Raw genomic sequence first — 12,330 nt, forward strand, 5'->3', positions numbered from 1 at the left:
GCCTTGAACTGACTAAGACTGTGTGAGTCAGTTGTAGAGAATGACTTGCTCTTTTAAAAAAGCCAACTTGGAATAGCTCAAAGGATACTCTAAAGCTATTCTTAATATTATTTACTTACCAAGTAGTTTCCCAGATGCCTATTGCTACCACACAAGAAAAAAAGCATGTTTGGCTTGACATATACGTGTTCATGTTTGTTTTATTGCATCCCTAGTCATGTCTGATTGGTAGACAAGAGTAATAGAAAAGTAAATGAATAATGTTAATGGGATACCTCTTGCTGATGAACAGTAAGAAGAATATCAGTCACTTCTATGGCAGCAGGTTTCCAGTGTTCCCTGGGAGTACTGCTTGTTACAGCCTTAATTGTTTCATTCAAAACATCCATTCCTGCATGCAAAAAGACAGGACTTTAAGTTTGTTATACAGTTACTTACAGAAATGTACACAAAGTTCAAATTACGTCATTAAATTACTGTTTTTTTCACTTTTAGCTGGGAAGTAAATAAAGTTTTAAAGAAGTGAATGGCTATACATCTCGTAACATAAAAGTGGTTTAACAATACAAATTACAAATGGCAGTTACATTCACAGCACTGAAACACCTAGAATGCTGTCATAAAAGGCAACCCTATGTTTGGTGTTAAATATTTTCTTATTCTTATTATCCTGATACATATATACATGTGCCTATATACGTTGTATCAGAATTAACTAAAAGTAATTTATTGCCATTTTTAATATTAAACATTTACTTTATATATCCTCAGCTTAAAGTGATTATGGGGCCGATTTATCAAGTTCCATATGGAGCTTGATGCCCCTGTTTCCGCGCGAGCCTTCAGGCTTGCCGGAAACAGCAGTTATGAAGCAGCGGTCTACAGATGGCTGCTCCATAACTTGTCCGCCTGCTCTGAGGCCGCAGACAGAAATCAACCCGATCGAATAAGATCGGGTTGATTGACACCCCCATCTAGCGCCCGATTGGCTGCGAATCTGAAGGGGGCGGAATTGCACCAGCAGTTCACAAGAACTGCTGGTGCAATGATAAATGCCGACAGCGTACGCTGTCAGCATTCATCGATGTGCAGCGGAAATGTTACGCTACATCGTATCATGTCCGCTCGCACTATGATAAATCTACCCCAAAGTGCGGATGTAGTTCGTGATAACTATCTAGGAATTGCTTATTATGATTTTTTTTTCTTTAATCTGCAAGTATAGCAAGTACTGCCTGTTTATATTTTATCACTAAAAGCAGATTAGCGGTAAGAATGGAGTCTCTTCATTGCAGTGTATTTTATGGATAGAATTTGCTGACGTCATTAGGAGTTTGGTGGTTGTTTTGTCTGTATTGTACACTTTTAAAGCAGGAATTATTAGTGGTGTAGGGGAATGTGGTCATGATAAAGTCATCAAAGAATGATAAAGTCACTGCTTATCTATAAATAAATGGTATGTTTAATGAGTGCATGTTATTATGGAATACCTTCTCTCTGTCTCAGCCAACCAGATACGTGAACCTCGTTAGTATGGTTTAAAACTATACAATAGCAAGAACACCAATAACACCGCTTAATTTATGGGACTAGCTAGAATATGTATATTACAGATTAAGTTAATGTTTTAGACATACTTTTTGATATATAATTGGGATACCTAATATCAGAAACATGCCCTATTCTCAAGAGAAATACCTCATTAACTGAGATATAAGATAAAATACAGCAAAAAATACTACCGGGTCCCAATTTTGCCACATCCACCATTTACTATTCAGAATATGCTAAACAGAAAGAGAAGCAGTCTGCCAGGAACGAACAGCTGCATCAATAGCTTGTTCTATGGCCCGGTTGCCACCTGGGAGTAGCTTCTTTCTGCCCAATTGTGCTTTTCATAGAGGAAAACTTTCCTGTAGTATATCAGTCTGATCCCGCCAACATGGTCAGTCCAGCCCCGAAATACCAGGCAATTTTCCTCTGAACAAGGAACATGACACCCCAAGATGATTGTTTTGGCTTTCTTTGTGCCTCGTCAGTGAGGTGCAGCCATATCCCTCTAAGCACATTGGACAAGGAGTCCACATCTGGTTTCCCCTATCACCCTTAGGGAGACTATCCCCAGGGTCATATTTACATATGCAAAACAGAAAGAGAAGCATTCTGCCAGGAAGGAACAGCAGCATCAATAGCTTGTTCTATGGCCCGGTTGCCACCTGGGAGTAGCTTCTTTCTGCCCAATTGTGCTTTTCATAGAGGAAAACTTTCCTGTAGTATATCAGTCTGATCCCGCCAACATGGTCAGTCCAGCCCCGAAATACCAGGCAATTTTCCTCTGAACAAGGAACATGACAACCCAAGATGATTGTTTTGGCCTTCTTTGTGCCTCGTCAGTGAGGTGCAGCCATATCCCTCTAAGCACATTGGACAAGGAGTCCACATCTGGTTTCCCCTATCACCCTTAGGGAGACTATCCCCAGGGTTATATTTACATATGCAAAACAGAAAGAGAAGCAGTCTGCCAGGAACAAACAGCAGCATCAATAGCTTGTTCTATGGCCCGGTTGCCACCTGGGAGTAGCTTCTTTCTGCCCAATTGTGCTTTTCACAGAGGAAAACTTTCCTGTGGTATATCAGTGTGATGTACCTTTCAATTTTCACTCCCACTTGACCTTCATCCCTATTTAAGGAAGCACTTCCCAGTTTGTAATTGCCTGAAAATTAAAGACCTAATAGCGTGTGTTCTTGGGAACACTATTCTGATTTTTTACCTCAGGTCCTGTTTACTAAAGGTTACAACCTTTATTCCTATTTCAAATATTCGTTCTCACTTATTCTACTGCCTGTTACTAAGGCTCTTATAGAGATTTACCGTACCGGAGCTTTAGCCTAAGGATTCCTGAGCCTCCGGATCTACTTCCTGACTTCCGGCCAAGCCTCGCTCACACAGCGGTAACCGCTTCACACAAGTTGTCGTTCTCGGCTCTCCACGCTAACCCTGCAGCTCCTAAACGGACATTGACACACCGCTCTCCACGCTACAGTTTGGTAATGTACAACGTAAAACAGTGACTTTCATTAGGTTGTACTTACTCGAAATTTAGTTATACTTAAATTCAGAGCTGTTGCTTCATTTCCTTCTAAGCACATTTGATTCCTAATCTGGGGCTATTAGTGTGTATGGAACTTTGTATATATTTTAGTGTGGCTGTGTGAGTGCGTGAAGAATCTGCAGGAAAATCTACTTGCAAGTTCAAAGATATCTTTTCTTGTTACTTATCTGAACTAAGTGTTTACTTCAGGAGGCACATTTAACAGGAAAATTACACATTCTTATGATATTCATCGTCTTAGGACTTATTTACCTTCAACTCCAATCCTATATCATTTTCTTATCTTATTGAATAACTAGATTTTATTCATATAAGAATTACAATTACTAACATAACTTGACTCACCTTGTCTATACTGGTAAAATCAACTATTTTTACCAGGTTAGTGCAACATAGAGCTACAAACCCTCATTTAAAGGCACAGGGTATATTAAAACTTGTATTCACCATACAAGTGGTTTACCTCAATACCACAGAATTTTCAGGCCGATAAAAAAGTATTATAGCTCTATTGTTTCATTACATTAATAAGATGGATCCTAGTGAAATAAAAAACGAATTTTCAAATATACATCAAAAGCTAGAATATTTAGCTAGGGCTTTAACTGAGGTCCAAACAGAAAACACAGCCCTAAAAGCTTTAATTAAAGATTGTATACCTACTAAAAGCACAGAAGTTCCTGAACCTCATATTCACTACCCACAACCCTTCATGGGAAAACGCAGTGAATTCAGAGACTTCAAAAACGCTTGTAACCTCCTTTTTTCCCTGAGACCTAAAACATATCATACGGAGAGGATCAAGGTATGCACCACCATTTCCTTCCTCCAAGGGGAACCCCGGTCTTGGGCCAATAGATTATTTGAGCATAACCATCCGATTTTAGACTCTTTACAGGATTTCTTCCAAGCTATGACAGCTTTATATGAGGACTCCCACACTCAAATAAACGCTGAGACCAGAATAAAATCCCTAAAACAGGGAAAAAGAAATGTGGAAGAATATATAACCGAGTTCCAAATGTGTGCTGATGACTCACAATGGAACGAGATCAGTTTAAAAAAAACTATTTAGACTTGGACTTTCAGAAATGCTCAAGGACGAATTATCCCGTTTGGAGATACCGGAGACTCTAAACGGACTCATCAAGTTAAGCACCACACTTGACCGAAGAATGCGTGAAAGGAGGGCAGAAAAGGCTACATATGATCCCACTACTAAACGACCTTACTCTTATACACCATCTCAGGAGAGAGTGTCTTCCAACCAAACCCCTATGGAAATTGGAGCCATTAAGGGACCCCTATCACCAGAAGAGAAAGCTAGAAGAAGATCAGAGAATCTATGCCTCTACTGAGGTCAAAAAGAGCATACCGTCACCAACTGTCCACTGTTACAGAAGCAGAAGGGTAAGCCAGCAAAGAACCATAATATCTTTCATATTTCAAAGATTTCCCAATTGACTTTAACCCTTTCTTTACAGTGGTACCAGAAAAATGTTCGTACTAGTGCCCTGATCGACTCAGGGGCCTCTCTCTATTATTTGCAAACCAAATCCTGTTTCTGTTAGACTTATTGATGGTTCTCTTATACAACAGGGTCCTATTACTCAACAGACTATCCCTATATTGCTCTCGACTAACAAAGGACATACCGAATATCTCTCTTTTGATTTAATTCCTATACATATGCATTCACTTATTTTAGGTTACTCTTGGTTACAAAAGCATAACCCTACAACTGACTGGACTAAGACTGAGTTAACACTTAACTCCCCCTACTGTTCAAAGACCTGTTACCCCATCACATAATTTCCACACTTAAACATGAATTACCTTGTATTTATCAGGACTTGGCAGATGTGTTTGATTTAAGAGGCAGAAAATCTTCCTCCCCACAGAGAATTCGACTGCCCTATAGATCTAATACCAGGCTCTCAAATACCACATGGGAAAATATATCCCCTATCACAAGATGAACTGGTATACCTAAGATCTTATCTAGATGATAATCTCTGAAAAGGATTTATCTCACATTCCACATCTCCAGCAGCTGCTGGAATGTTTCTAGTTCGAAACAAGGATGGTACTATGCGTCCCATCATTGATCATAGAGCTTTAAACAATATTACCATCAATAATATATACCCCCTACCCTTAATACCCAAACTTTTAGAACATCTACATGAAGCTACTATATATTCTAAATTGGATCTAAAGGGGGCATATAACTTGATCAGAATGAAAGAGGGGCGTGAATGGAAAACTGCATTTAGAACTCGTTATGGATTATTCCAATACAATGTAATGCTATTCGGACTGAGCAACGCCCCCGCAACATTTCAACACTTTATTAATGAAATTTTCCACGACTTAATGGATATCTTTGTCATTATCTACCTAGATGACATCTTAATTTATTCCAAGACACCACACGAACATGAAAAACATGTTCGTTGGGTTCTAACGCGCCTAAAGGAACATAAACTCTATGCTAAATTAGAGAAATGTGAATTTCATGTCACAGAAATCAAGTTCTTAGGCTATATAATCACTCCAAATAAGATACAAATGGACCCAGAAAAAATAGCAGCTATAAAAGATTGGCCAATACCTACATTCATGAAATCTTTACAAAGATTTATCGGTTTAGCAAACTTCTACAGAAAATGTATTAAAAAAATTTCTACAATAGTGAAGCCTTTGACTCAGTTAACTAGTATCAAACAAAGATTCAGATGGTCAGAAAAAGCTCAAGAAACCTTTGACCATCTTAAGATTTGTTCACTACTGCACCAATATTATCATTGCCAGACTATGAGTTGCAGTTCCTACTAGAGGTGGATGCCTCTAACACAGGAATAGGTGCAGTCTTATCCCAACAAAACAAGGAAAAAACAGAGATACATCCCATAGCATTCTATTCTAGAATGCTTACAAGTGCCGAGACTAACTACAGTCTGGGAGATAAAGAACTTTTAGCTATAAAGAGCTCCCTAGAACACTGGAGGCACCTTTTAGAGGGATCCAAAGTTCAGTTTATGATCTTTACAGATCATAAAAACTTGGAATATCTGAAAAGAAATAAATCATTAACCGCTCGCCAAGCACGTTGGTCCATATTCCTTGACCGCTTTAACTTTCTAATCACCTACAAACCAGGAAGCCAAAATACCAGAGCTGATGCTTTATCACGTATTAATGAAACTGCACCTCAAGAAGTTCCTGAACAGACTATCTCCCCTGAGAAGATAATAGGGATATTGACACATATTGAAGAGGAGATCCTTAAGGCATTAAAGCAAGACTCCACTGCACCAAATATCTGTAAGGAAGACCCCCTTACAGGACTTTTCTACCATGACACTAAGTTATACATCCCAAAAAGTATCAGGAAATCAATCCTGACCCACACCCATGATGCAACTTTATCTGGTCATCCTGTTATCCAGAAGACGATCAATCTAAGAAGAAGAAGGTTTTGGTGGCCTGGGATGAATCATTTTATCTATGAATATGTATCAAGTTGCGATAATTGTGCTCTAAATAAATTAGACCACAAAAGGCCTATTGGTCTCCTCTCACCTCTGCCCATTCCTGATAAACCATGGAGCACTATAGCCATGGATTTTATTGTGGAGTTACCCAATTCTTAACAATTCAATACAATAATGGTAGTTGTTGACCACTTAACACGATTAGGTCACTTTATTCCTTTAAAGGGTCTACCCACATCTATAACAACGGCTAAGGTTTTTCTTGACCAAATTGTAAGACTACATGGCCTACCTTCTAACATTATCATGGACCGGGGCACACAGTTTACATCCTCTTTTTGGAGGTCTCTATGTAAACTAATAAAGATCGACTCACGTTATTCCACCGCTTTCCACCCACAGACCAATGGGTTAACAGAAAGACTCAACCAGACTATAGAACAGTACTTACGCTGCTATATATCACACTTACAAGACGACTGGACTTCATATCTCCCAATGGCCGAATTCTCTTACAATAACGCAATCTCTGCCTCCATAAAGGTATCACCATTCTATGCAACTTATGGATACCATCCTAATACCATTACCTTATCTAATAGAATAGTAAATTCACCAAAGGCACTAGAATTTTCCTCCAGATTGCTAGAAAGAATGAAAATACTAAAAAAACATCTAGTTGAAGCAAAAGAGTATCAAAAGAAATATTATGACCAGAGACATAGAACTGGCCCAGAATATAAGATTGGAGATTTAGTATTACTTTCCACCAAAAATTTAAAATTACACGTTCCATGTAAAAAGTTAGAGAACCAATACTTGGGTCCGTTCACTGTGGAAAAAGTGATCAACACTAACGCTGTTAAACTCAGACTACCAAATGAATATAAAATACACCCAACTTTCCATATTTCTCTATTAAAACCTTACAAATCTCTGCCTACCACCTCTAGTCCCTCACCTCCACCAGTTTCTATCGATGGTCATGATGAATATGAGGTTGAGGCTATTTTGGACTCAAGAGTGATCCGACGACGACTAGAATACCTTATCAAATGGAAAGGTTATGGTCTAGAAGAAAACTCTTGGCAGGCTGATAAGGAAATACATTCTCCTCAGCTGATCCGTGCCTTTCATAAAAGGTACCCACTCAAACCCAATCTGGAATCCCCGGGGTGATTCCCTGAGAAGGGGGACATGTGATGTACCTTTAAATTATCACTCCCACTTGACCTTCATCCCTATTTAAGGAAGCACTTCCCAGTTTGTAATTGCCTGAAAATTAAAGACCTGATAGCGTGTGTTCTTGGGAACACTATTCTGATTTTTTTACCTCAGGTCCTTTTTACTAAAGGTTACAGCCTTTATTCCTATTTCAAATATTCGTTCTCACTTATTCTACTGCCTGTTACTAAGGCTCTTGTAGAGATTTACCGTACCGGAGCTTTAGCCTAAGGATTCTTGAGCCTCCGGATCTACTTCCTGACTTCCGGCCAAGCCACGCTCACACAGCGGTAACCGCTTCACACAAGTTGTCGTTCTCGGCTCTCCACGCTAACCCTGCAGCTCCTAAACGGACATTGACACACCGCTCTCCACGCTACAGTTTGGTAATGTACAACGTAAAACAGTGACTTTCATTAGGTTGTACTTACTCGATATTTAGTTATACTTAAATTCAGAGCTGTTGCTTCATTGCCTTCTAAGCACATTTGATTCCTAATCTGGGGCTATTAGTGTGTATGGAACTTTGTATATATTTTAGTGTGGCTGTGTGAGTGCGTGAAGAATCTGCAGGAAAATCTACTTGCAAGTTCAAAGATATCTTTTCTTGTTACTTATCTGAACTAAGTGTTTACTTCAGGAGGCACATTTAACAGGAAAATTACACATTCTTATGATATTCATCGTCTTAGGACTTATTTACCTTCAACTCCAGTCCTATATAATTTTCTTATCTTATTGAATAACTAGATTTTATTCATATAAGAATTATAATTACTAAAATAACTTGACTCACCTTGTCTATACTGGTAAAATCAACTATTTTTACCAGGTTAGTGCAACATAGAGCTACAAACCATCATTTAAAGGCACAGGGTATATTAAAACTTGTATTCACCATACAAGTGGTTTACCTCAATACCACAATCAGTCTGATCCCGCCGACATGGTCAGTCCAGCCCTGAAATACCAGGCAATTCTCCTCTGAACAAGGAACATGACAACCCAACTCCTTGCCCAAAGTGCTTAGAGGGATATGGCTGCACCTCACTGACAAAGCCCAAAGGAGGCCAAAACGATCGTCTGGGGTTGTCATGTTCCTTGTTCAGAGGAGAATTGCCTGGTATTTCGGGGCTGGACTGACCATGTCGGTAGGATCAGACTGATATACTACAGGAAAGTTTTCCTCTGTGAAAAGCACAATTGGGCAGAAAGAAGCTACTCCCAGGTGGCAACCGGGCCATAGAACAAGCTATCGATGCTGCTGTTTGTTCCTGGCAGACTGCTTCTCTTTCTGTTTTGCATATGTAAATATGACCCTGGGTATAGTCTCCCTAAGGGTGATGGGGGAAACTAGACGTGGACTCCTTGCCCAATGTGCTTAGAGGGATATGGTTCCTGCTGTTCGTTCCTGGCAGACTGCTGCTCTTTCTGTTTTGCATATTTTTCAGAATACTCAGAGTTAAAGGGAATTGAAACCCAAAATGTTTCTTTCATGATTCAGAGAATACAATTTTAAATACCATTCCAATTCACGTCTATTATCTAATTTGCTTCATTCTTTAGATATCCTTTGTTAAAGAAATAACATTGCACTTGGGGAAGCCAATCACATAAGGAATCTATGTGCAGCCACTAATCAGCAGCTACTGAGCCCATCTAGATATGCTTTTTTACAAAGAATATCAAGAGAATGACGCAAATTAGATAATAGAAGTAAACTGAAAAGTTGCTTAAAACTGCATGCTATTTTACCATTAGTGGTAATAATATATTTTGAGGAGCAGAACAAAAAAAAGAGAGGGAGCCCCACCAAAACAGTATTTTATTGAAAAATTATTACTTTTAAGCTTATTAGAAATTATTTTGTAATATACACACATACACATGGAAATAATATTAATTTATAAATAACTTAAATGAACTGACGCCAAAGCATTGTTTAAAATGCTTTATTTATAAAACAAGAAAATGATTGATGTAAGTATTTGTTTTTGTGGAACTACAGCTTCCTTCTGTAGACATTTAAACAAAATCAAAACATATCCAAAATACTGATTCAAATGGTTATTTAGATTTGCATTAAATAAAAACTTAAACCAAGGAATTTTCCTATTTGTATGCATTGTTCTGAGCACATACATAAAAAATTATTTAAAAGGCACACCAAGGGCGCGATCCGATAAAGATCGTAGTTTGCGGCGCAAGCGAGGAAACCCCTGCCGCCCGTAGTTTCAGCTTGCAACGCGAGCTATCCTATATACGGCGCCGTCAGAGGCTAAAGTGCCGTAAGTCTGACAAACCAGCGATGTCCAGAAATCTGTGTAAGCACAAATTTCTGGAGTCGCCAGTGACTTACGGCACTTTAGAAACTGCCGGCGCCTACAAACTAAAATTAAATTATTAAATTATTAAAATCTCCCGTACTGTCTAACACGCCTCCCAAACATAGCCCGACACGTCTAACCCTCTATCCGCTATCCCCCCTCACTATCCTAACAATGAAAAATGTATTAACCCCTAAACCGCCGCTCCCGAACCCCGCCGCCACCTAATAAAGTTATTAACCCCTAAACCGCCGCTGCCGGACCCCGCCGCCAGCTATATTAAATCTTTAACCCCCTAATGTGAGCCCCTACCCCGCCGCCATCTACCTTACCTACCCCCTAAAGTGAGCCCCTACCCCGCCGCCATCTACCTTACCTACCCCCTAAAGTGAGCTCCTACCCCGCCGCCATCTACCTTACCTACCCCCTAAAGTGAGCTCCTACCCCGCCGCCATCTACCTTACCTACCCCCTAAAGTGAGCCCCTTACACCGCCGCCATCTACCTTACCTACCCCCTAAAGTGAGCCCCTTACACCGCCGCCATCTATTTTATAAATAGTAACCCCTAATTTAATCCCCCTACACCGCCGCCAGCTATATTAACTATATTAACCCTAATTTTGCCTGTAAAAAAAAAAACACAATACCACCCCCCAACATTACAACCCACCACCCACATTCCCCTATTCTAAACCCACCCAAACCCCCCTTAAAAAAACCTAACACTACCCCCTGAAGATCTCCCTACCTTGTCTTCACCCAGCCGGGCAGAACTCTTCATCCGATCCGGGCGATGTCCAATCAAGCGGCAGAGAAGTCTTCTTCCATCCGGGCAATGTTTTCAATCAAGCGGCAGTGAAGTCTTCTTCCATCCGGGCGATGTCTTCAATCAAGCGGCAGTGAAGTCTTCTTCCATCCGGGCGATGTCTTCAATCAAGCGGCAGTGAAGTCTTCTTCCATCCGGCGATGTCTTCAAGCAAAGCGGCATTTTCAATCTTCTTTCTTCGCTCCTCCGCAGCGGAGCATCCATCCGGCATGAAGACTGAACGAGGAATGAGGTACCTTTAAATGACGTCATCCAAGATGGCGTCCGTCGAATTCCGATTGGCTGATAGGATTCTATCAGCCAATCGGAATTAAGGTAGAAAAATCTGATTGGCTGATTGAATCAGCCAATCGGATTGAACTTGAATCTGATTGGCTGATTCAATCAGCCAATCAGATTGTTCTACCTAATGTGCTTGATTGGACATTGCCCGGATGTTCTGAAGACAAGGTAGGGAGATCTTCAGGGGGGTAGTGTTAGGTTTTTTTAAGGGGGGTTTGGGTGGGTTTAGAATAGGGGTATGTGGGTGGTGGCTTGTAATGTTGGGGGGTGGTATTGTGGGTTTTTTTACAGGCAAAAGAGCTGTTTTCTTTGGGGCATGCCCTGGTAAGGTAAAAGAGCTGTGAACTTTTTTAATTTAGAGTAGGGTAGGGAATTTTTTTTATTTTGGGGGGCTTTATTATTTTATTAGGGGGCTTAGAATAGGTGTAATTAGCTTAAAAATCTTGTAATTTTTTTTATTTTTTGTAATTTAGTTTAGTTTAGTTTATTGTATTTTAGTTTAGATATTTGTAGTTTATTTAATTTATTGATAGTGTAGGTGTATTTGTAACTTAGGTTAGGATTTATTTTACAGGTAAATTGGTAATTATTTTAACTAGGTAACTATTAAATAGTTATTAACTATTTAATAGCTATTATACCTAGTTAAAATAAATACCAAGTTACCTGTAAAATAAATATAAACCCTAAAATAGCTACAATGTAATTATTAATTATATTGTAGCTATCTTAGGGTTTATTTTATAGGTAAGTATTTAGATTTAAATAGGAGTATTTTAATTAATAATATTAATATTAATTAGATCTATTTTAATAAGAATTTAGTTAGGGATGTTAGAGTTAGATAGGGTTATTATACCTAATATATATATAATATAATAACGATATTAACTATATTAACTCTAATATAATTAGGGTTAATATAGTTAATATATATAATATAATAACTATATTAACTATATTAACCCTAATATAATTAGGGTTGATATAGTTAATATAGCTGGCGGCGGTGTAGGGGGATTAAATTAGGGGTTAATATTTATAAAATAGATGGCGGCAG

The 12,330-nt window shown here is 39.0% G+C and overlaps 1 protein-coding gene across 1 annotated transcript in view; it reads right to left on the reverse strand.

Annotated features, from left to right (window-relative positions):
* APBB3 (amyloid beta precursor protein binding family B member 3) overlaps positions 1-12,330 on the reverse strand; it is a 139,954-nt gene that overhangs the window by 30,659 nt on the left and 96,965 nt on the right. The window contains exon 11 of the mRNA XM_053719590.1: positions 276-391. Within this exon, the coding sequence (XP_053575565.1) occupies positions 276-391 (116 nt within the window). The remainder of the gene's footprint in view (positions 1-275; positions 392-12,330) is intronic.

Source organism: Bombina bombina, chromosome 6 (genome assembly GCF_027579735.1).
Source record: "Bombina bombina isolate aBomBom1 chromosome 6, aBomBom1.pri, whole genome shotgun sequence".
Lineage (NCBI taxonomy): Eukaryota > Metazoa > Chordata > Amphibia > Anura > Bombinatoridae > Bombina > Bombina bombina.